Source organism: Colletotrichum destructivum, chromosome 5 (genome assembly GCF_034447905.1).
Source record: "Colletotrichum destructivum chromosome 5, complete sequence".
Lineage (NCBI taxonomy): Eukaryota > Fungi > Ascomycota > Sordariomycetes > Glomerellales > Glomerellaceae > Colletotrichum > Colletotrichum destructivum.
This window is the reverse complement of record NC_085900.1, coordinates 1,956,433-1,978,968: the sequence shown is the minus strand read 5'-3', so window position 1 is coordinate 1,978,968 and position 22,536 is coordinate 1,956,433. Positions and strand designations below refer to the sequence as shown.

Sequence of the window (22,536 nt, the reverse complement as noted above, 5' to 3'; positions counted from 1 at the left end):
GTGAGTGAATTCGAATCAGGTCCTCCTCTCCTTCAAAGAACCCCGATGGCCAAGAGAAGCACTCTCTACTCAACTGGCATGTCCAGTCGAACAGCAAACCCATGGCTCTCAAATGTTGCAGTAGGGAGTCTAACCTATCGACAGGTGGCTAGCCCTGTGCGGTCTGTTGGACTTCAACCCGAACGAGAGGCCACCGGCTCTTCCCCAACAACGTCCAATCTTTTTCCGCAGTCACTTCATCCCGCATGACTCTCCTTCTCTCCCTCCCTCGCGTGTGCGCTCTCTCTCGGGCTGGACACTTTTAGAGTATACTGATCGTCTGCCGCGCGCGACCCTGCGGAGGTCGATGTACAGAGTTTGTTCCCAAAGTGGACGTAGGTATGGCCGAGGGTAGTTGGATTCTCATCTCATCTCATCTCCAAACCTTCCGGAAAACCAGGTTTCTCTCACACACCCCTCGTCTCAAAAACGCAATGTCATTTTCTTTCGGGTGTCCGGTCAGGATGTCTTCGCCGAAATGCCCATCGAGGTAAAGACATAATCATAGCTCCGGACTTTTTCAACACGCTCGTGGTGCCTGCCAAGAGTACACCAAGCGGCTACTGCGTAGGACGGCGTAGGACGGCGTTTCTACCCTATCTGCGCCTCACCGACACACTGACGCTGCGGCCTTGGCTTTCGATCCTGCTGTCTGGGCCGGCAGACACAGAACATGCAGACAGACATCTGCGGCCTAGATTGTCGCCATGTGCAGCTCGGCAGCCTGCAGCCTGCAGGTTGACTGACATGTCGGCCGCGACATCTTCCAACGTTGAAAAATCAACTGTCTGTTCCTCTTTTCATCCTCGTCATCCAAGGCATACCAATGTTTCGAGCCACAGTGGCCGAACCGATGCGGAACCAATGTCCCAAGGCGCGATTTTCTATCCGTTCACAGCTAATACGAACTAGGCACCTAGGCAGCTTCAAGGCCCCCAACCCATAGAGGAGAGGCCCGTTCTCCCGCAGTCCCAATTGACACCTCCGGGCCCCACCACCGGGTTGGGTGGGTCCTCTCTTCAGGTTGCCCGATATGGCAATTGTAGTCCGGCTGAGGCAGAGCTTGCCCGAATCAACGCACGATTTGACATGGGCGGTTCACTTCGACCTGACAGCCGACGACCACCCGGCCAAACCTACCTGAAGGCTGTGCTCGTTCGACACGGAAAGCTTTCCACACGCAGCAGAGTGGTACTAACCATGTGTTCCCGGACTGCCACACTCTCTACAGGGTCCATACCTTGATCCATCCACCATGGCATCGACCAAGTCTTGAGCCTACCGTTTTCCCTGCAGAGAGCCTGTAGGTCGTGATGACCCAGCCACCTGCGCGATGACACAAGGTTTCAAGAGCGGCCCTAGGAGAGCCTCTTTGCGGAGACCTCAGCCAGACTGACACGCCGCTGGTCAAGTGGGCCGCAGTAGAGATATAACAACGACTCTTAAGCCCTCCCATCTCTCCCCAAAGATTCGGGTGACTTCAGCACAATCCCAACTCGCAGACGCTTCTCTAATCCTTTCCCTTCGACCCCCGCCAACTGCAATAATGGCCCCCACCATGGCAACATCGACTTACACGACCAGCCACAGATCTCCCTTCCCCCTGCAGCTCTCCCCGCGGGCTCTGAGGTCACCCATGGCATTCGGCCAGTCCGAGATCTTATCCCCACGGGCTCTGGCCAAGCAGGAGAAGGACCTTTGCCTCCCGGCGCAAGAGTCGATATACATCCACAGACCCGATCAAGACTTTTGGACTGTTCGTTGTGCCGAAATCCTCGACGGTCTGATGCAAGCTGCCGGCTCTTACACGCCGGCCCAACGAGCCGCACACATCCGTCTTCTGACCGAGATCATCGTCCCCGCCATGGGCCCCCATCCGTCAGCCGCCCCGACAAAGCCCTTGTTGACTGCCGACGGCTCTCCCTTTGAGCCTTCGTGGAACATCACCGACTCGGGCTCCTCGTCCATCCGCTTCTCCTTCGAGCCGATGGGCCGCCATGGCGGTTCTGAATCGGACCCCTTCGCGCAAAAGATAGTTCCTGCCATCCTCCCGGCCCTGCGCATGGTCGCTCACGGGGCCGACACACGGTGGTTTGAACAGTTCATGTCCGCCCTCTTCCTGACGGAATCCGAGACAAAGGCCGCGCTCGCCAAACTCCCCAAGGGAACCCGCGCGCCGACCTCGTTTCTGGCGTTCGATCTCGACGGAGACAAGGCTGTCTTCAAGGCATACTTCTTCCCTATCCTCAAGCATATCGCCACGGGTGAATCGCCAGAAAACATCACCTTTAACGCCATCCGCTCCCTGTCCCCAGGCGGCGCCGACCTCGCCCGCTCCGCCAACGCCACGGAAGCGTATTTTAGAAATGCACCCTTCTCAATCCCCGTCGAGATGATTGCTCTGGACTGCATCGATCCGGCCGCGGGCGCCCGCGCCAAGCTCTACGCCCGCACACGCTCAAACGCCTTCAACGTCGTGCGCGATGTCATGACGCTCGGCGGCCAGATCCACGACGAGACGACGCTGGAGGGCCTCGGCATCCTCCGCAGCATCTGGCACCTGTTGCACAACGAGCCGGAGCCCTACGGCGACGACTTTGACAAGCAGCCCAAGCTGCTGCAAACCCTCCACAAGGGCATCTGCTACGGCTTCGAGCTCAAGCCCGGCGCCGAGTGGCCCGAGGTCAAGGCATACGTGCCGCTGTGGCAGTATGCTGGTAGCGACGCCGTCATCTCATCGAACCTGGCCAAGGCATTCCGCTCGAGAGGCTGGCCCGTGGCCGAGACGTACGAGGACGCGATGCCTTGCTGTTTGTAAGTAACGTACCTGTGTTGCCCTCTGTTTTTGTCTTTATTTTATTTTTGTTTAGGAACGATCCCAAAACTGACTGTCCAATTTGAACTAGCCCCCGTTCCAACCTGGGCAAGACCACGGGGACGCACTCATACATCTCCTTCGCCTTCTCCAAACAGAAGGGCGCCTACCTGACGATCTACTACTCCATCAGACCACAGGACTCGTTGATGGCTTTCTGAAGAGGAGAACGGGACGGAGGTCATGTGTGGCGCGTTGGGGGGTTCCGGCATTTCCAGCATCCGATGCTTTCGATTCTCTGCATACAGGGTGTTTGCTCTCTCTGCCAAGAGAAATGATATCCTTTCGCGTCGCTCCTTAATGTGTATATTCATATATGTGTGTGTGTGTGTGTGCGTTCCCTGAGTCGAATGAGCCGGACCGATGTGCAATCCACGGCGGGAGCAATTTGAAAAGTAAAAAACCAAAGATTGATAACCCTAGCCTTTTCTCCATCTCACAATAGATGGACATACGTTTTACGCCAAGCGCGGCCCGTCGTTGAACCTGCATCCTGTCAGCCAGACAGACATCAGACTGGCGCAAAGGATCGTGAGGGAGCTGAGCACGAATCCTACGGGGCGAGGAGGCGCATCCTGTCCGCCCTCCCCTTACCTCCCCTTCCCCGCTTTCGTTTCCCTCTTGTGAAGGTGGAAAGAGAAAAAAAAAACACTCGTCCCATGTTGCCTAACGGCGTCATCACTTTAAAATGACCGAGCCCGACGTTCCATAACAAGAGAGAACCTCTTTTTCATTTTCCCCTTTCCTTCCAGAGGCTGTTTCGCTTGCGGAGAGGGGCAATGAGATGAGAGTCGGAACGACCGGAAGAGGACGGGTCGATGTCCTGGAGGAATGGCCCCCCAGCATGGGTACCACTCCAAGATAAAAATTATATGACTTCCTTTTAGTCTTCTAATAACTAGCCTTGAAGACAAAATAATCTATTAGAGGTTGCCAGTTAAGAAGATTAGGTATATAGCCTCAAAAGTATAACACTTGTAGCCTATCTATAATAAACATGGTAGTAAGTAGTTGTGGACCCATCTCCATTCGCTTCACCATCACGCGTTGGATACGATGAAGGGTTTTGACAGTCACTTAGCATCACGGCTTGTTTTTGCAATGCCAAATTGCTGGAAATCTCGATTCAAGGAATGTGAGCATTTGGTGCCTATGGATACAACTATCTAGTCCCAACTGCTGCCGTTCTGGCGTCTTTGTGGTCCTCGCGTAGTCTCAATAGCAGAACCAGTCCCTCAGGTGGGAAGAGAGAGTGTGTTACGTGTTACTTGCGTTTGATCAGACATGACCCAGCCAGCACACGTTCCGTAAGTTTCCAAACGTAGCGTGTCAAAACATCAAAACGTGATGCGTCGACGAGTGCTAAAGAAAAAGAAATAAATCCCTTCTGATTTGCCAATCCCACCCAATGAACATGAGAACGCCGCCTATTTATAAGTTGTGTGGTTTCCACTCTTGTCCAATCTGTGTTCTGTGTTTTGTTGTAGGGTGTTTTGAATTTCTTGGTGTTGTCCAGGGCGTGACCAGAGGTGAATAAAAAAGCAGAAAAACAAGGTCAAAGGAAAAGTGGTATCATCAGGTCAGTATCGCGCTTGGGAGGTTAGGTTTTTTTTGTTCTCTCCATCTTCTTTTTCTTGCAATTTTCAATATTGGGCTCGGTTCCCCTAGACCTGAGCGGTCTCGGTCTTGGAGGTCTCCTCCTCGTCGTCCTTGTAAGGGGGCAGGGACTCTGTCTCGGCCATGAGCTCAGACTTCTCCTCGACGGCACCAGACTCGCGATGAGCAGACTTGCGTGCACGGCGACGGCAGTGACGGCGGGAGAAGGGGGGCTGGCGGCGGACGAAAACGCGCCAGAGGCAGACGACAAAGGTGCCGACCATCATGCCAATGCTGATAAGCCATGTCAGTGGAGCTCATAACGGGAAGAGGGGGGGGGGGGGGGGGTGACCCGGGGACGGATCAGGGGAGCGAAACACTTACATGCTAACACTGACGCCAGCAACGATGCCGATGAGAACGGGGAGCAGGATGTGGGATGCAATGTTTTTGGCCAGCTGACCCCAGGTGTGGTGGTGATGTCTAATCTGGCCGTTGTGGTGGCCGTGACGATGTTGGCCGCGCATGCCCCCACGATTCTTGCGGCCTCCGCAATGCTTCATACGGTGCACCTTGTTCAGGATGGCGGCGCGCCATCTACAGTAGAAAGTGGTGCAGTCCTCGGCGGGCGCCTCAACGTGCTCCTCCTCACGGTGGGATGGGACCGAGGTCTCGGTCTGCTCGACGTTGGCGATCATGAGGTTGCCGGTGGGGGACTTAATAAGCTTGACATTGACGTTGGGGACATCGCTGACGAAGCTGTTTCCGACCTCAATGATCTGGAGGTCAATCTCGACAAGCTCAAGCTGCTGCTCGGCGTCCTTGGCAACGGGGCGAACACCTAGGCTGTAGCCCAGCTGTGGAGTGTTGGGGTCGGCGATGCGAGGGTGCTTCGTGGCGGCCTCGGTGAAGTCGGGGATCTGAGGGGCGCGGAGGGCCTTGTACCACGAGGCGGGCTTTGGGTAGAGCTCAAAGTCGTTGACGAGGAGATGGTCGACGCCGGAAGTGTCGGTGTCGATGGAGAAGGTCAGCTCGAGGTGGTTGTCGATGTTGGCCATTGTGTGAGAGCGGCCGTCATGGTGCCGCATGGTCAAGGGACATCCGGGACAGTCAACCTTGACGCGGTGGCTCGCGAGGCCCATTTCAGAGGACGGCTGCTCAAAGGGGAGGGAGTTGACGATATCGGTATCGGCGTCGGAGATTTCGGGAACGATGACGAAGGCTTGCGTGGCCGTAATCGCCAGGCCGGCGGCGGCGAGTGATTTCAGCAACATCTTGTCGGCGTGTCTGGGAGTCAGTCTTGATAGGTGATTCGAATGGGGACGAGTCTCGATTGTATCGATGTCGTGGTGGTCTCTTCGCTGAAGATTTGTGATTTGTGTGTAGGGACGGAAAGTAGGATCGAAGATGGTCGTGGGAGAGAAGGGAAGGTTAAGTTTCAAGGCCGAGTGGGAGGAGAACACATGAGTGCCATGTACGTGTGCGTGTGCGTTCAGAGGTACCTAGGTGGAGCATTAAGGGGACCAGCACTGGCACTACTAGCGTGCCCCAACGCAGGGCATTTACGCAGTCAAGCAGCGCCTTACGGGCCTTTACCCAGCAAAAGGATGGATCCCAGGTGCTGCAAGTGGCGTCAGCCTGTGGGAGGCAATGGGGGGGCACCGGGACTTGGGAGGGACTCTTGGGACACGCTAGGTAGGTAGGGACAGATGGAGGGGCGGCCGGGACACAGGGCAGGCAGGTGACTGGCTTGTTCCCATCAGCTCGGCTTTGGCGGGCAATTGCTTGGCCCGGCTCGTTGTGAGTGACTTGCTCGGAACCTGCGGAGAGGGATGGGGAAGCCTTGAGCAGACAGCGGGGGCATGGTGCCTCAGGCACCAAAGGGCATCGCAGGCGCGTGTCTTTCAGCCCGATTATGTCACGATCGTCCCTCCCATCCCACCACTCACCAACGGTCCCTGCCTCGCCGAAGCACAGAAGCACCGAGAAGGAACGGCCAAGGGTGGAATCGACGAGTCTCCCGCATTCCCTAGCAGCAGCCAGCCTGCTGGTTCAGGCTTGAATCCCCTCGCATCATGTCACCTCGTCGTCCACTCACCTTTTGGCCCCTCCGAGTATCTCTGCTGTCCAGTCTCCACCCTTCCCCTTGCTCTTCCACTTTCCGCCCTCTCCGTCGGGGCCACTCTTTCATGCCGCGACGGGCTGAACGGCAAACCTCCCAAGACTCCCTCTCTGCCTCGACGCCCCCTCAACCTCTAAAATACTCGTATTATGGCATGGCATGGTACGGCATGGTATGGCAAGAGTCGCTGTGTCCGCGTAAAACCCCAATTGCCAAATGCCGCCCGCTCCTTTGCTTTGTGCCTACATCTTACTCCTCTGGTGGCCTTCCCTGCGATACAAACAAACTCAAGGCGAGTGTGAACTCAAAGCGTACGTCAGCACATCAATGCTCGATGCCCAACACTCTCCATCCCTCGAACAGCCCAGCACGAGCATTTTCAGCCCGGAAGCCATGACGTCTGCGGCTTGTGCTCGAGTCAACCAGCTCCAGTCACACTCGAGACCCGAAAGGCAGAGACCAGAAGAAAAAAGTTAAAGATTGGTGGTGACCATTGACCTAGATGAATAGGCGAATGGGCGTGGCTGGCTGGTTGGCTGCGCGATTGAGACGAGAAAAGACTGATGAGGCGACCTGAGCCATTACTGGGCATGCTGGGCTTGTGATTCATCGCCTGCCGAGCCACGGCCCACGCAAGGGGTTCCGTCTGGTCTGAAACCTCGTCGCCGTATCATCGTGATGTGGAAACTACCAAAGCCCACCTCGACTCCCCCCTTCCTCCGGAGGCTGGCCAGACAGTCAGACTCATTGTCGAGCTGTGTCGTCTTGAAAGGTGGATTCTGTTGGAGATGGAGGATACCCCTCGGATCCAAGAATCTGGGCCGTAGCATTCCCGTCTTTCCGCGACGGCCCAGAGAAGGCCTGGACTTTGCGCCGTGGGGGCACCCGCACACCAGTATCCGCACACAACAACGAATGTCCAGACCAAGGTCCGGGTCCCGTGCACACTCGGTGAAGGCCGGTGAGATCACGTGAGTCCAACGTCTCCCTCCGAAAGTTGTGTCATTGCTGCAACCGTATAGTAAGTAACAACTCGAAGATCAGTCAGTAGTTGTGTGAATAAATTAGTCTACCCGACAACTCGTAGACTGTGGATGGGAAGCGACCCTTGAAGGCGGTCTCGCTCTTCGTCTCGGAGCTTCAAGATACCTTTCGAATAGTCCAAATCGCTGAAACCTTCAGTTGGAGATGTCGTCTAAGCATCAGTTCTCTTGGCGGTGTGATCAGCCACCATTCACAAGCAACGTTTTGTGAGCTCCCGGCGTGCCTAAGTGAATCTGCCGTCTTGACGTTTAACCCCGTTGCGGGGGGTTCAGCGACAGCCCACTTGTTTCTGCTGATGATGTTCCAAGCCAGGATCGGGGATGACGATAGAGTTGTGTAAGGCCTCATGCGCAGTGTCAGTTATGGTTTGTATTATCTGGAACTCGAATGGAAAGCATTTGACACTTGCCTGCGGTTGAAAACTTCCGTGACGTGTCGAAGGCTGATGTAATGACGGCCAACCCGAGTTGGACTCAGTTCAGCAGCTAAACATCACATCTGATGCAATACATGCTCCTGACGATGGAACTTCAGACATTCTGACCAAGAAATCTTTAACAACCCCTACCCCAACGGACAAAACTCCCTTCACTTGACTACAGGATAGGAGCGCTGTTGTTCCGGCATCGTGTTGCATCCGGAGCAGGTCGTCTTGGGACACTACCTCGACGAAGCCGAGACAAGCATAAGATCAAGAGGGAAGCAATTCTGGAAGTCCTGCGAGAGCGACGACACCCAATGTCGAGAAACAAAATATTCTCATCAACGAGGCTGCCTTTATTTGCTCTTAGGGGCCTGGCTCGCCCTCGACTTGGTATGACTGACGCCGATCTCGCTAGCAAAATTGGACCTCTGTCCATTGAAGGCCGCCTGGAGCGCTACCGGCGAAACTGACAGGATGTGAATCGCATAAAGAAGTTGTTCAATGATGATTATAAGGTGTACTTCCGTGCCAACTCGTGACTTGATGCCTGTGTTGTACGGGAACAAGAAGCAGTCGATACAGGAAGCAGCCGCCCAAAAGGAGAGAATCCTGGACTGTTTGAACTCCAAAACGTTCCAGGCGATTAATTCGAGATGCGACGCTTAAACTCTTGCAGGCTAGTCTTGGAGTTGTAGCACTGCGGAAGCCAACATCATGATGGACGATGGTGATGGCCATGACCACAAACACCCCGACAGGTCCAAAAGGAAGTCTAGCAAAGAAGCCAACTGCCCAGAAGCTGTGACATGGCAATGCGCAGGCACGTTGCTTTTCTAGCTGTTCTTGCAGATCGTACAATACGTCGACGTCGGGACAAAGACCCAGGTGGAGAGTCATGACCAGAACAGCCGAACGGCGGAGGGGGGTTTTCCGATGGTCCAGACATGACAAAGGCCAACGTCGTCTTCGTTGAGAGACGAGCCGGGTCACCGCGCGAGGTGCGCCGAACCGTCACCCGAGCTTGACAACCACGTTGACATTGCTCACGCCCAGCGTGGACCCGGGACAGCAAGCATACGGTTCCTTGTCGCAAGATGATCAGGTCTGAAGACCCATGTGGAGAGCCATCCTGCATAGAAGTGAAATTTCCGAGTAATATCACTTTTGAGTTTTGTCCCCTGCCAAGAGATGACCTTTTCCAGTTGTAGACTGTGTCAGGTTATTCGACCAGCATGAAATTGGGATGTGCTATAAAAAACAAGTGATTGATAACTTGATGCTGTTGTGTCCTCTCCCCCTTAAAAAAAAAAGCCATCATGTGGCATGGCCATAAGCATGATCCCCAAGATGACTGGCCGCTTCGAAGCACTCGATCTATGGTTTCACTCAGCAGATTAGGTTCACGGCGCAGCATCCGGAAATGACGACTTTGGGTGATCGACACCTCGTTGGAATGCCCGCTGAGCTTGGAGACGACATTCAGGGACCGGCTAGTGGAGTGCTTGATATCCACACATTCGGGAACCGGAACAGATGTACATCTCTAATTTGTTCGTTCAACAGTTCGGCCACAAAAGAATGCGGAAGCAGCAAACAAAGCAAGGATATGATACGTCTGCAATCACCGAAGGAAAGGAAGCGCACGATACCTCCACCCCGGCGGCTAGTCGGCGCCCTGGGGCTGGAGAGTTTGACGTTGATAACCGCCGATAGAGGCTGGTGCGATGCCGATAACACCTCGGAGACCCGCGAATGAACCATTGGAGGGCTGGTAAGACTTGATACCGAACAGTGACTTGGCGAGAGACTGCAGTTCGTCTCTGAACGCTTCCCCGAGGAATGACGACGTGTCTTCTGTGAGATAGACACAGCCGAGAATCAGATCCAAATCAGAGATCAGGTCGCTTGGGCTACGGGCTGCGGGTTGCTTCATCGCAAGACGGCGGCTCCGTCGGCGCCTTGTTTCGTTTCGTCCCAACACTCCACGTGTGGAGAGGTACGGCAATTGAAATTCAAATCGTGCAGAGATACAGGCAGCGGTAGTGCTCACTCACTCTAAAAAAAGGTGCGCTTCTCCGAAGTGTGTAAACCATCTCCCGATGGCTGCATCTGCATCTGCATCTGCATTTGCATCTGCATCTGCCTCGATAGCTGATGTGAGGTTAGGCCGCAAGGGGAAGACTTGTCTAAATAATGCCGGGGATCGGATGGGCAGCAGCAGTGCCCTGCCGGCTGCTGTCCCGCGTCGATCATTCACCATGTGACCACATTTATTGTGGCAACCTGGCAGGTTCGAATACGGAAGCGCCGCCGCATACCTGTATGTTGAACAATAGGGATAATGGCAACGTGTGTTGGATATTCATCGATGTACCCTGTTAGGAAGGAGGAAGGAGCTCCACGTGACAAAGTATATTCTAGTACGACTGGTGCTTGCCGATGCACCCAATTGCGGCCATTGTGACGGATAAAAAGATGAGGAAGGGGCTGACCCTGAGCCCTGTCCCATGTCTGCAGCATGCATGCGGCAGCTGAAACTCGTCTAGAACTCGAAAACGAACCGCGGCCTGTAGAGTACAATAAAAGACAAACTAGTTGATGGACGGCGCTGCATGGCCTGCCAACTTGTTGATGTCGCCGTCGCCGTGGCTGTTCTATCACTACCTCCTCGAAGCGCTGGTTGGATAAATCATTCCCAGAGTAGGGACCACCTCGTTGGGTGCCGTGAGACATGCCACAGAGAGCAGTGCAGAAGCCCAGGAGACAAAAGACGAAGAAGTCATGATCACATATCGACGTGCCAAGACCACAAGGGCATCCACCTCCGTATCCTGTCGAGATGTTCCTGCAGGAGGGGGCTATTACAGGAACTTTGGAGCTGCATGCCGCAGGCAGACCCCCGCTTGTGTGTCAGCTGTAATGCTGATCGGCGTTCTAGTGGTAAGGCAAAGGCTGCAAGGCAAGCATAAGGTGAGGGCAATCGTCACCCCGTTCTTCTGTTGTCGGCGCGGGGTGTTGAACGGTCATATTGACTTCGTCGTGATGACGCCCAGATGGACAGGATAGCATGGAGGAGGGTGGCTGATGTCCGGCATGTCGACAGCTTGGTCAAGGATGAGACGGTGATCTCCTACCGCCTGACCGCGTTCAGCGCTCTGTCAGAGACTTGCCGATAGGGGGGGCTATTCATCGAGGGCCGGATGCAGGCCGGACAATGAAGAAAAAGTTGGGATAGTTCCCTCTTTATCTCTCCTGCGGCAGACATCAGCTCAAGGAAGGCAGTGTTTCAATTCGTCCCGTCTTCTTGGAGAGCGTATGCACAGTGGGTAGCGGGTGACGATGCAAGCGTGTTGCGGGCGTATGAATGGATGAAGGTGCACCTCTGGCTTCCCGATGTCCCCTCGATGATTTGACAAATGCTGGCTATTGGGGTTGGCTGTTCTTTGGCGATTGAATTCTTCGTGGCTGAGCAACGGGCGGGCGACAGTGTCTCGTTCCAGTTCCAGGATGGCTTGTTCTTGGTTTTCTTTTTTGACGTGCACGCCGACGGCAGCTCTGGCATATGCAAAAGAAAACGGCGAAGAAGGCTGGGCTTGCCGCAGGTTGCAGGAAGAGAATGTTCCGTTGAGGGGCTTGGTTCGCGGAGACTTGGCGCGTTGGCGGGTTGAACGACTCTGAGGTGGTAATAAAGCATGTATGCGATGTCGGGTCGGGACTCGGTGGTGTGCTACGCGACTGACTGTTCCTTGCTCACAAGACACTAGGTTCCATGCATCGAAAAGCGACATCTCCCCAATATTGGAAAGGCAAAAAAAGAAAGGAAAGCCGGGACCAGTTGGGTGAGCCTCCCCCAGATCGGGCCATCTGGACCGCCATTGCAGGGATCAAAAGGGTCTCGCGGTGCGTGCCTGCACTAGTGTTTCCGCTTGAGACTAATACGTCCATCGTTGGCCCACCAAACTCCGGAAAGATCCACTTGGTGAGTCCAGAAGACAGGGGCTCGACGAGGGCTAGCCAGGGGGTAAGCAGGCATGACTCCTGGAGCAGGAGCGGTGGGTAGGTGATAGGTAAGGTAGGAACTTGACGAGACTCTCGAAGTCTAAACACATACACACACACACACTCTCTCTCTCTCTTTCTCTCTCTCTTAAAACTTACAAACTGCGTGCAGTTACAGTTACAGTTACCCCTTGCCAGTTCCAAAGTCTACCCGAGCTACCAGCAATCTATCTACCACTTTGGATCATTGTCCTCTTCAAAATTGCCGCCAGGGGCAACCCTTGGGAGACGTCCGATATACCTTTTGCAAGTTGGGGCGACCGCCGGGCTTGCGCGACCATCGATTTGGCCGGACGCCTCTTGCGCCATCGGGTTTCCCTTTCCAAACTGCTTCTGTGCTCCCACCCGACAGCCTAGGGACCCGGAGCAAGGAGTAAAGAGCAGAGAACAGTGGCGACCACGCCGTCAACGGCCCTCTCGCCTCTACCAGCTTGGACTGTCGCTGACGCTGACACTGACGCTGGGCTCGTTGGTGTCCCGTTGGTGTCACGGCCACCCCACCCTGTTGTCATTTCCTCTTGAAAGTCTTGTCCTATCCACATCACATCGTTTGCGCAATCCCGTCACAATCCCCACGCCCGTGCCTTGCAGCACGGGGCATCTCCCTCTTCAACTTGCCGCCGCCTCCGTGGCTTAGCCTTTACTATGTAGATGGCAGCGACAGCGCTGCAGAAAGCTGCGGCAGCACTTCACCTCCGGCGTATTGTCCCGACTTGATAGACTGGGTGGGACTGCAGAGAGTAGCACACTCACCAACCAACCATACGGAGGTACGGATGGTGAGAAACATATGCACACCCACCCCCGACGGAGAACAGACAAGGGCCAGGCGATATGCCCCTGGTCTCTTCTCTCCTCTCTTCCTCTTCGAGTCCTTCCTGGTGGAGTGAACATGCTTCTGCAGCCTCTCCATGATTGATTGATTGATTGATCAAATGGGCTGTCACTCATGCCAGACCTCCCCGATCCCACCCTCGTCTCTGCATTAGGACTCAGACCCAGCCCAACCCTCTCCTTCTGGCAGCCCGCTTGTCCCTTTTTTGACCTCTGGGGATCCCTCCTTGCCTTCTTCTCTATCCCTTCTTGTCCCGTCTCGACTCCTCTTCCAGACTTCTCCCCTCTTCTTCGCCTTCACAGTCTCGAACGCCTATCCAGCAGGTGTGGTAACGAGCAAGAGTCGTCGCCTCCGTCCAGTCACGTCGAGTCGCGAGTCTACTCCGGCCAACCTGTTGTTGTAAGTCGGCATTGGCATCGACAGCCGGTCAAAATCCCACGATACATCAGTGTCCGGTTACCGACCGAGACACGCCCACACAGACCTGCCAACAAGCTCACACAGGACGGACGCCTTTTCACTTCTCTACTTTCTTTTTTCCCTCCCAATCCCGTCGACACAATCGACCGTTATTGGAATTTCTTTACTTTTTCATCTTGCCGCCAACCGGACAACAGCTCAGTCTTGAAGACATCCAACTGCCGATAACCTTGTTCTACCCCCATTCGAAACAACTCGATTCGGAACCCGCGCCGTCGTCCTTGCTCAACTTTTCCTTCTCTTCTCTGTCTCTCTGTTCCGTTGCATTGTAACTTCTTCTACTTTTTTATTCCTTCTAACCAAATCCCGTCAACGGACGCGCTCCGCCACGCGGATCTCGCCTGTCAGTTCGCACATCATTTTAGCCTTGACTACTCCGCGGGTCTGCGTCTTCGCCTGATTGTCACTTGATCTTCGAATCTTCAGACGTCAACCGCAAGGTTCCCCCCAGAGAGGTGCTGCCTCCCCGACGCTGGATACACCCTGCCCGTTCCGCCCGTCTGAAACACTCTCAGTCCTTCCGCCAGCATCGCAAGGCCCAGTGTGTGTCGTGCAACCATCCGCGCTCCGTCTCACCACTGACGACTCTTCTTATCCTGTCCGCCATCAGAGTTGCACTCTGTCGTTGCGTTGCGTTGCGTTGCTTTGCTGTTGCGCCGACGACTGCGTTGGTCTGTCTGCTGGTGGAAGCCATCTGCTCAGGCGCGCCTGTTCCCCATTTTGAGGCCGATGTCATCACCCCACAGTCAGCTTCTGTCATCACACTCGCTCACTCACTCACCCATCATATCGTATCTCCGACCCGTGGTCGTCTCTTCACTCACTCACATACACTCCTCTTCTCCTCATCGACGGCAACGACATATCTTCTTCATTGGGCGAATCACGCTGGCCAGAAGATCAAGTCTCGAAACACCAAATGTACGTGATCCCTTTGGGACTACCCCCTTACCCGTGGCTCTCCTGTTTAGGTGTTCCCTGCGTGCTACTTAGGAGGGTGCGGCCGGCTTGAAGCGACCCTCCCGAAGCACCGGGAACCTCCTGTGTCTGTTACTGGGCAGGTTCTCTCGGTGGCCGTGCTGCTTCATCCTTCCTACCACCCACCACCACCACCACCTCAACCCTCTCCTAAATACTTTTTCTCGTGCTGACCTGCCTGGACTTCTCCACGATAGATCGTCCGCTGTCTTCGCCTCATTCTCTCCTACCCTAATTAATCTATCCGGCTTCTTTTCCAATCCTGCTACCACTGCGTAGTACGCAGCTCGTTCCCTCGCCGTTTTCCCCGCCCCGTTTCATTCCTTTCCACTCGGTCGCCACTCGGCTGCGTGTTCAACAGCATCGCCCCGGACTTCGATTCTTCCTAATAGGCCTGGGTCCTGTTTTCAACTTCGCACAGTTACACCGCCTCACAATAGAGTTGAGCGACCTTCGTTTGAAATATCCACCGCCAGTCGTTTCTGTCGGCGAAGCTGCGACGAGTACCTGCAGTCGCAGCACTGCCCATTCGAGCCTGTACGAGTTTCCCCTCGGGCAATTTCGAAAGCACCGCCGCATCAACCAATTATCGGAAAGCCGCAGAAACCACGGCCATAAGACCTGCAGCCAGCTGATACTGTAGAGCGAATGGTTTAATCGTCGAACCTGGACACGCAGGCATCTCGCAGGAGGGGGAGACGAAGCACAAATTCGGAAACCCGAAACTCTGATGTCGCTGGACCGAATTTACGAGTACTAAATGAGTCACCCCCAATATGGAAAAGATATGGATCGACCATCGATTGCAGGATCCGTCAAGCGGGCAAGAGAACGGGCTCAGGCCGGATTTCTCCGGGAACAAAACTCGCCGCCAGGCGCCACGAGGTTCCCAATAGTCGAAGAAGATCCAGACAGCCCCACGGATGTCTCAGAAAGACGCCAAATAGTTGAATCACCGCCATCACGTATACCGAGACCCCAACCATCGGCAGCACTACAGAATAAGGACGGAGGAATTGGGGGCGCCATTTCCCGACCGACGCAGATCCCGCAATGGCCGCTACCCGGACCGATTCTGTCTCCCGCAAACAACCCGGATGCCGAACCCTACCGACCTCCTCCGGGCCGTGGTCCACCACCCCAACGACCGCCTCGCCCGAGCAGAGTACCCTCCATCCTGGACAGCTCACGAGTTCAGGATCACACTCCCGTGTTCCAATACACACCGCAAAGCGGGCGGGAATCAGTCTTGAGCCAGGATATATCATCCACTCCGCTTACCCCGTCGTCAAGACACACGCAATCGTCGCTTTCGTCTGTCGGATCGATTCCAGACTTTCCCCTGCCGGCAGCTATCCCGCCCGTTGCTGCACCACCCCCGGTAGCGCCGCCGAGACGAAGTGTAACTCTAGGCCCACCGCCATCGTCGCGCCGAGGCGACTCGTCCTTTTATTCAAATGCCTCGTTTGTTTCACCGATTCCCGAAGAGAGCCCGCGGTCTAGATCACACACGTCGTTTGCCTCGAGTGCCGCAATGCCTGAGAGCTGGGGTAGTCAATCACCGGGATTTAGCCCGGGATACCCAGACGACTACTACGGGGATGATGCGTATTCCACCGAAGACGAAAACAGCCAAATGAGCCGTGGCAGCGGGTCACCATATGGCGATGTGGGCGACGAGAGCAAGCTGGTGAGGAGCGCAAGTTTAGGCAAAATGTCAAAGCCGTCCATCGTCATGAATCGCGCACCGAGCAGCGGCGACCCGTTGCCCCAGGAAGCACAGTCCGTCTCGGAACTTCAAGAACCACCGCCACGACCGTCGCCCAGTCCTATGCAACTTCCCGTCAGCCCGTTTGAGAGTGGAACGGCATACTACGAGGGGTCCAGCTCGTCTGGCACAGTCCCCACCGTGGCGGCGACAGCCAACACGCCATCACTCACGCCCGATGCGATGCTTGGCGCTTTTGCCGCTGCCAGCGCAACAGACCCGGCAGATATGAGGAAAGTCACACCATCGCCACGACCCTATGACCGCTTGTCAGCCATCCGACGCCCACCAAAACTTGGACTCGACATGGACTCGGTCAGGGCAATGGAGTCCAGGGGAAGCATGACTAGCTTGCCGGATCTCATCAAGCGCGCAACCCGCCTAGCTGCCCTGATCGACCGCGGACGAAGACCCGGGAGCCGATTCGAGATGGGTGACGGGACGTGGCCGGACGAGAAGGCATTTGGGCGCGAGGGGGATCAACAAGTGTCTGGCATGTCATGTAAGTTGAGACCATTCAACCGCCTTCTTGGCAACGGCGACTAACTTGGCTCTAGCTGCCGAAAAGCACCAGTCAGGTCTATCCGACATGCTGGCTGCGTTTCCCCCACCTGCGGCGACAACTCCCAACCCCCCAAATCGGGGCAGCTGGTTCCGACGAGCCTCCACAGCCTCTTGGCCCCTGGCACCGGGCAGTCGAGGCAGCACTCCACAGCCCGTAACCCGAGCGATGGCGGCAAGAGGGTCTCCTCTAGCCAGACTTGAGTCCAATGATGAGCAGTCGTCGACTAGGCCTCGCAGGAGATGCTGCGGTCTCCCCCTTTGGGCCTTCATTGTTATCGTCATCATCGTGCTGGGCATCGTCGCCGCCGCCATCGTCGTCCCCCTCGAATTCCTCGTCTTCCGGCGCAACCGGACTAGCACACCCACGGCGGAACCGGCTTTGAACCAATGCCAAAACCAACTCAGGTGCGAAAATGGCGGAACTAACGTCATATCCCAAGGCGTTTGCTCCTGCATCTGCATCAACGGGTTTACCGGGCAGACTTGCAGCGTGGCCGGAGCTACGGGGTGCACTACAACAAACCTCATGGGAAATTCCACTTCGACTAATTTTAGTAATGTCACTCTTGGCCAAGCTGTACCACGACTGCTTCAACAAGCTAGGACGAACTTTTCAGTGCCCTTGGACGGAACCGACATTCTGGCCAAGTTCAACACGGAAAATCTTTCATGTATCGCACAAAACTCGCTCGTCACGTTTGACGGCCGCTCGTCGCGCGTGGGCACTCCCACCTCCGCCGTCGATGTGGTTGCAAACGCCGCCATCCCAGTGGAGGTCATCGTCATTCCGCCTGGAGGGGCGGCCACTGTCACGATCGATATCAACGCGCCTGGGGCCGTGGTGCTGCCATCGCCGGACATTGTTGGCGGGTTCACCACCCTAACGGGCCCTTTCCGGGTCACAACCATCTACGCCACCAGTTCTACCAAGTGGGCCACCATCCCTGTGATATCTACTCCGACATCGCTGCCCGAGACGACGCCCTCTGTATCTCCGCCAGCGACCACCACGCCGCCGCCGCCGCCGTCGCCGCCGCCAACGACGATGACGACAATGACGACAACTCCTCAGGGACCGTTGTTTCCTTCTATCCCAGTGTCTTCTGCGCCAGCACCCAACCCCAGATTCATGGTTACGGAAGAGACGCTTGATTTTGCCCGCGTCTCGGTTCTGCTGATCTTGGAACGGCAGAGTCTGATGGCGGCAACGACGGCGCAGACTATCCTGCAGCGTTTCTTCACTACTGCGGACCAAGGAGGCCGGCAGCAAAACGGCGGCGTGACGCCCACTCAGGCATTGAATGTCACGCTCGGCGGAGGAAACTCGGTAGACCTGGTTAACTTTCTTATCACTATACCCGGAGGTATTCAGGCAGGCGGCACAAGCCGCTGAGGGGGACACAAGGCGAGCCTGGCTGGGACCGCGAGGCGGTAACTAAAATTATGGCTGTTGCCGGCGTGCCGACATTGGGAGGGTTGTACATAGAAATGACGGTTAATGAGGCGACGGGGCCGCCCTTTCTGGGTGAGGACCCGAGCATTGTGGGAGTCTATGTAGGCACGTCCGGCCAGCCATTTTGTATACAAGATGCAAATGTGTTTTCTTATTGTTTTTTTGTAAGCGGGAGATATTTGGCAAGCGTAGCATCTCGTCGTGTACGAAGTTAGTCAGCAAGGGTGCTGAGACGATTGGTGGGACGTCGCCAGAGAGAGGTGTGCAGATACAGATACCAATTGTTATTAATCAAGACATAATGACGTCTACAACAGGTACCCCATACTGTCTAACTTGACAGTCGCGAGGTGCATTCGAACTTTGTGGCTCACAGTTTGGAGCAAGAGGGTCTGATTCAAATAATGAGGAATTTGGAATGGGAAGCACAGAGGGTTTCCATAAATGAAGCTTTTGTCAGAAGGAATTGGGATTGGATGGTGGGTGGGGGGTCGTGTATTTGTGGGTTATGTGCGGCTTCTCAGGTTAATTAATTAGGTTGGCGCTTTGGGTGAAATTTGTAGAGCAGAAACTTGGTCAGATAAGTGCTCTGTCGTTTGCGGTCTCCTTTTTCCTTGTCCTTTTTTCCTTCCCCATGGGTTTGCTTGAGAACATCATGGATGCAAGAGTTCGATGGCAGACACCGGCGCTGAGTCGAAGTGTCACTCGGATATTGTCATCTTTTTTTCTCTTCTCTTTCTTCGACAGAGTTGACGGAGTGACACTGAGTGACAGCGTTGCGCTCATCATCGGGTTACCAGGCCCTTTTTTCTTTTCTTTTTCTCACACAAATTCTCTCTTCACTTTTGAGAACATTGGTTTTCTGCTTCTGCTGCGGAAGAGAAACCCTCCCCCCACCAGCTTGGCAGTTGGGGCGCGCAAGTTGCGATGTGCAGAGGGGGGGTGTCTGCGCTAGAGCGGATGCAGAACAGCCTGTTTATCTCCCTCAATGCCCCCCCTTTTCTCCAGAACGTTGGGTCTTTGGGAGTGCAAAGCCAAGACGAGAAAAGGGAGGCAGGTTGAAGAAACGGAGAGTTACAGGTGGACGAGGGGCTCTTGCTTGGCGGGAGGCGTCGGGTTCTTGGGACTCGCACGTCGTCCAACAAGTCTTGCTCCCGGCACAACACTTGCTGTGGTTTTCTTCTTTCTTGCCTTCTCCTTCTTTTCTCTACAATTCGTTGATCGATTGAATGACACCCCCCCCCCCCACGTAAGTGTCAGTCTCCTCCCACAGCCCCACCGAACAGATCGTGAAACGGGACCGCAGTGGTTTTGGTCCTGGCTTTTCCTAGTTCGCTCTGCCGAACAGTGGCAGGGTCGAGAATAGCGGCCGGCCGGGCATGCCCCCCCCGGGGGACCCAATCCGGTTATCTTCGCGACCGACATTGTCGAACGTCTCGTGGGCGGGAACACAGCCCCATCGCGAGGGACGACCTGATCGGCTCGGCCTTTGTTAGCGTGTGGGATGCCAGTGCCGTACCAAAGTCCCCAGGTTCCAATCCTCGCCTCTTTTTCTCTCTCTCTCTTTTTCTCTCTCTCTCTTTTTCCGAAGCCCCCCCCCACCGAGCCCCTGCCTCTTCTCCGACCCCTTTCTAGGCGCAGGCGTGGTTTACCACCTAGCAAGTGCGTGCGTGCTTGCGCCAGAGCAAGGGTTCCTGCATTTCCCTCCCCACCAATCTGTGTCCTGTGCCTGGCCCAGCTGCATATGCCGTAGCCTCCCATTTAGAGTGGGTTTTCCTTTGAGAACCGAAGGCAAGGTTGGACAAGTGGGTGACAATCAAATGGGGGCTGTAGCCTGTTGTTGTCCACAGAGGGGGGAGAGGTGAGACGGAGGACCAAAAACATGCCAGACTTGTCAGACCGAATGGGCTTGTCTGTCAGTGTCATCACGTCGTCGGGTCTATTGAAAGTTTGAAACACATCAGGTTGTTCTGGCCCGCCGTTGGACCCCAGAGTTGTTCTCTCGTACTCTTGCCGTCTGTCTGGCTTACTGATGGGGTTGCTGTCAATGACTGTCATCCCGACTGTCATCGTGACTGCCATCCGCGGCCGTCGTGCACCGCCCCGTCCTCTCAAAGGGGCCACAGGGCTTGACGACGCAGAGGGGCGTGGTACTGTAATCATCATTGTAGCTGCAACTGCCACTGTTACTGTTGCCAGACGGGCGCGTTGCTGCGCCTGAACTCCCTGCCGCGGTCGCACGCACCTAGTCTCGAAGAACAAGAATTAAGGTATCCGTCGACTCTACCCGTCCGCCCCTCCCATCCGCCATCTATCCATCCATCCACAACGAGAATCCCCCCCCTTGCCAAAAGGCTAGAGCCACGAGCGCCGCCTATTGAGGCTGTGAAAAAGACGAACCACTACCCCCGTTAGACGGAAGAGAAGCAGGTATTGGTGAGCAACAAATAGGTAGTAAGGTAGGTAGGTACCTCTCAGCGCAGCCAGATGGTCTCCTGCATGTACTGTACCTAGTAATGAATAGCAACAAAACCCACTTGACTGGTCCAGCGAGCTGCACCGTCACTTAATCCCGGCCGGCGGCTCGCCCTTCTGTCCTTGACATTGCGACTCTGTGCTTCGCAAGTGGGCGGGCTCTGCGCATCCTGGGTGACCCCTTCCTCTGCATGTTCCTCACTCTCACTCTTGCGCCTACTCTCACTCTCATCCTCGCTCTTTTTTCTCACCTCTCTCTCACTCCCCCTTCTGCGCTACCCTTTCCCTCACCCTCACCCTCATTCGTTCCTTACTGCCCATCGAGGGGACTTGCCATCCGCTTTTGCTGCCCATCCGCTCATTGCCTAGACCAGACCAATCCGTACACTTTCGAATGGTCGTCCCATTCCTTTCATCCCTGCTCACTCACCCCCGTATCGCTCATCGCATCGGTTTTATGACGACCGTCTCGACAGCTTCTTCGGCACGTGGTTATATCGCTTTCAACAGCCAGCCTTCTGGCGCCAACCGGCTGAGTCGATCCTTTTGTTCTTCTTGGCCTTGTCCCTAGGGCCTCGGCTGCATTTGGATTGGACTCGCGGACGCATATCGACGTTCACTCTAAGTCCAATTCCACCCTGTCTCAGTCCTCTATCCAGATCACCTCCATCATCCCCAGACGACGAACCACTCCGTAATAACATCCGTCCATCATGGCCTTCAACCAACAAAGCCATCACCCAATTGACAGCGCCGCATACCCCTCCGACTCAAATTACTCCCCAGCCGGCCATCCCTCGAGCTCCATCAACAATGCCGCCTACCCTTCAGACTCGTCCTACCGGCCCTCCGACCCGACGATGCCTACCGACGACAAGCTCGCCATGCCCAACGCCCGCTATTCCCAGTCGTACAACGCGGGCCCCGGTGCCAACAACAACAACAACAACAATAACAACAACATTGGCAACAGCGGACAATCGCCATACCCGTCATATCCTGCAAACGCGCAGACCCAGCAAGGCTGGGCTCGCTCGCCCACCCACGATCCGCTGCTGGGCCCCTACTCGCCCGCGCGTGGGCCGATAACCCCGTGGAGCCCAGACGGCATGTCCGCCGCAAACCCCAACCTGCCGCCGCCGCCGCCGTATGACCCCTCAAGGCCAGGGTCCGGCACGAACCCCTCGACCCCTCGAGACCCTGTGTCCCCGCACTCGTCGGAGCACGCGCTACTCGGCGCACAGCAACCCCACCAGCATCAGAACGCGGCGCATCCCCCACGGTCACGGGGCGACTACACGAGAACCTCGCAACAGTCCCCCGCGCCGGCGGCCGCGTACGTCGCCAACGCGACGTCGGTGCAAGGTGAACGGGGCGGAGCGCGCGCGCACCTGCAATCCATGACGGGCGGCATGCCAGCTTATGGCAACAGTCCCGGACAGCTCGGGCCCGTCGCACAGGCGAGGCGGCGGAGAAAGGTGAAGCTCGGTATCCTCGCCGGCGTTCTCTGCGCCGTCTTGCTGTTCCTGGTCGCTCTGGTGGTGGGTGTCTTGGTCGGCGTGGTCAAGGTGAACAACAAGAACGACAAGCCGCCGCAGCAAGGTCCGCCGAGGTTTTGAGGGGAACGAGGTGACCATGGCCCCCGATTGGGAGGGAGGCAACGTTCATGGTTGCGGCCCCGCCTGGAGGACATAACTTCAACCGATACCCCATTACTTACTTATTCTCTTACCCTTCTTCTTTTTCTTTACATTTATGTCAACACTGACACTGGGTTGGTCCTGGTGGAGTACGGCTCGACGGGCGTTGCTGGGGCGGGTTGGC

General features: G+C 55.7%; 4 protein-coding genes across 4 annotated transcripts; 3 read left to right on the top strand and 1 right to left on the bottom strand.

Moving 5' to 3' along the window:
- Window positions 1-1,585: 1,585 nt before the first annotated feature.
- Window positions 1,586-3,075, top strand: CDEST_08186 (Putative aromatic prenyltransferase; the record flags this gene model as incomplete). Its single annotated transcript, XM_062924345.1, has 2 exons — window positions 1,586-2,853; window positions 2,946-3,075. 2 exons carry the CDS (start codon window positions 1,586-1,588, stop codon window positions 3,073-3,075), a joined length of 1,398 nt encoding a protein of 465 aa, XP_062780396.1.
- A 953-nt stretch (window positions 3,076-4,028) lies between these two features.
- CDEST_08185 (uncharacterized protein) lies at window positions 4,029-5,926 on the bottom strand. Its single transcript, XM_062924344.1, has 2 exons — window positions 4,895-5,926; window positions 4,029-4,804 (listed from the first exon to the last, which is right to left on the bottom strand). The coding sequence occupies exons 1-2, from the start codon at window positions 5,782-5,784 to the stop codon at window positions 4,579-4,581; spliced, it is 1,116 nt and encodes a 371-aa protein (XP_062780395.1). The 5' UTR covers window positions 5,785-5,926; the 3' UTR covers window positions 4,029-4,578.
- A 7,121-nt stretch (window positions 5,927-13,047) lies between these two features.
- Window positions 13,048-18,547, top strand: CDEST_08184 (Putative EGF-like domain-containing protein). Its single transcript, XM_062924343.1, has 3 exons — window positions 13,048-14,395; window positions 14,650-16,722; window positions 16,778-18,547. The coding sequence occupies exons 2-3, from the start codon at window positions 15,213-15,215 to the stop codon at window positions 18,175-18,177; spliced, it is 2,910 nt and encodes a 969-aa protein (XP_062780394.1). The 5' UTR covers window positions 13,048-14,395; window positions 14,650-15,212; the 3' UTR covers window positions 18,178-18,547.
- A 2,260-nt stretch (window positions 18,548-20,807) lies between these two features.
- CDEST_08183 (uncharacterized protein) lies at window positions 20,808-22,459 on the top strand. Its single transcript, XM_062924342.1, has one exon. The coding sequence runs from the start codon at window positions 21,426-21,428 to the stop codon at window positions 22,329-22,331; it is 906 nt and encodes a 301-aa protein (XP_062780393.1). The 5' UTR covers window positions 20,808-21,425; the 3' UTR covers window positions 22,332-22,459.
- The last annotated feature ends 77 nt before the right edge of the window (window positions 22,460-22,536 follow it).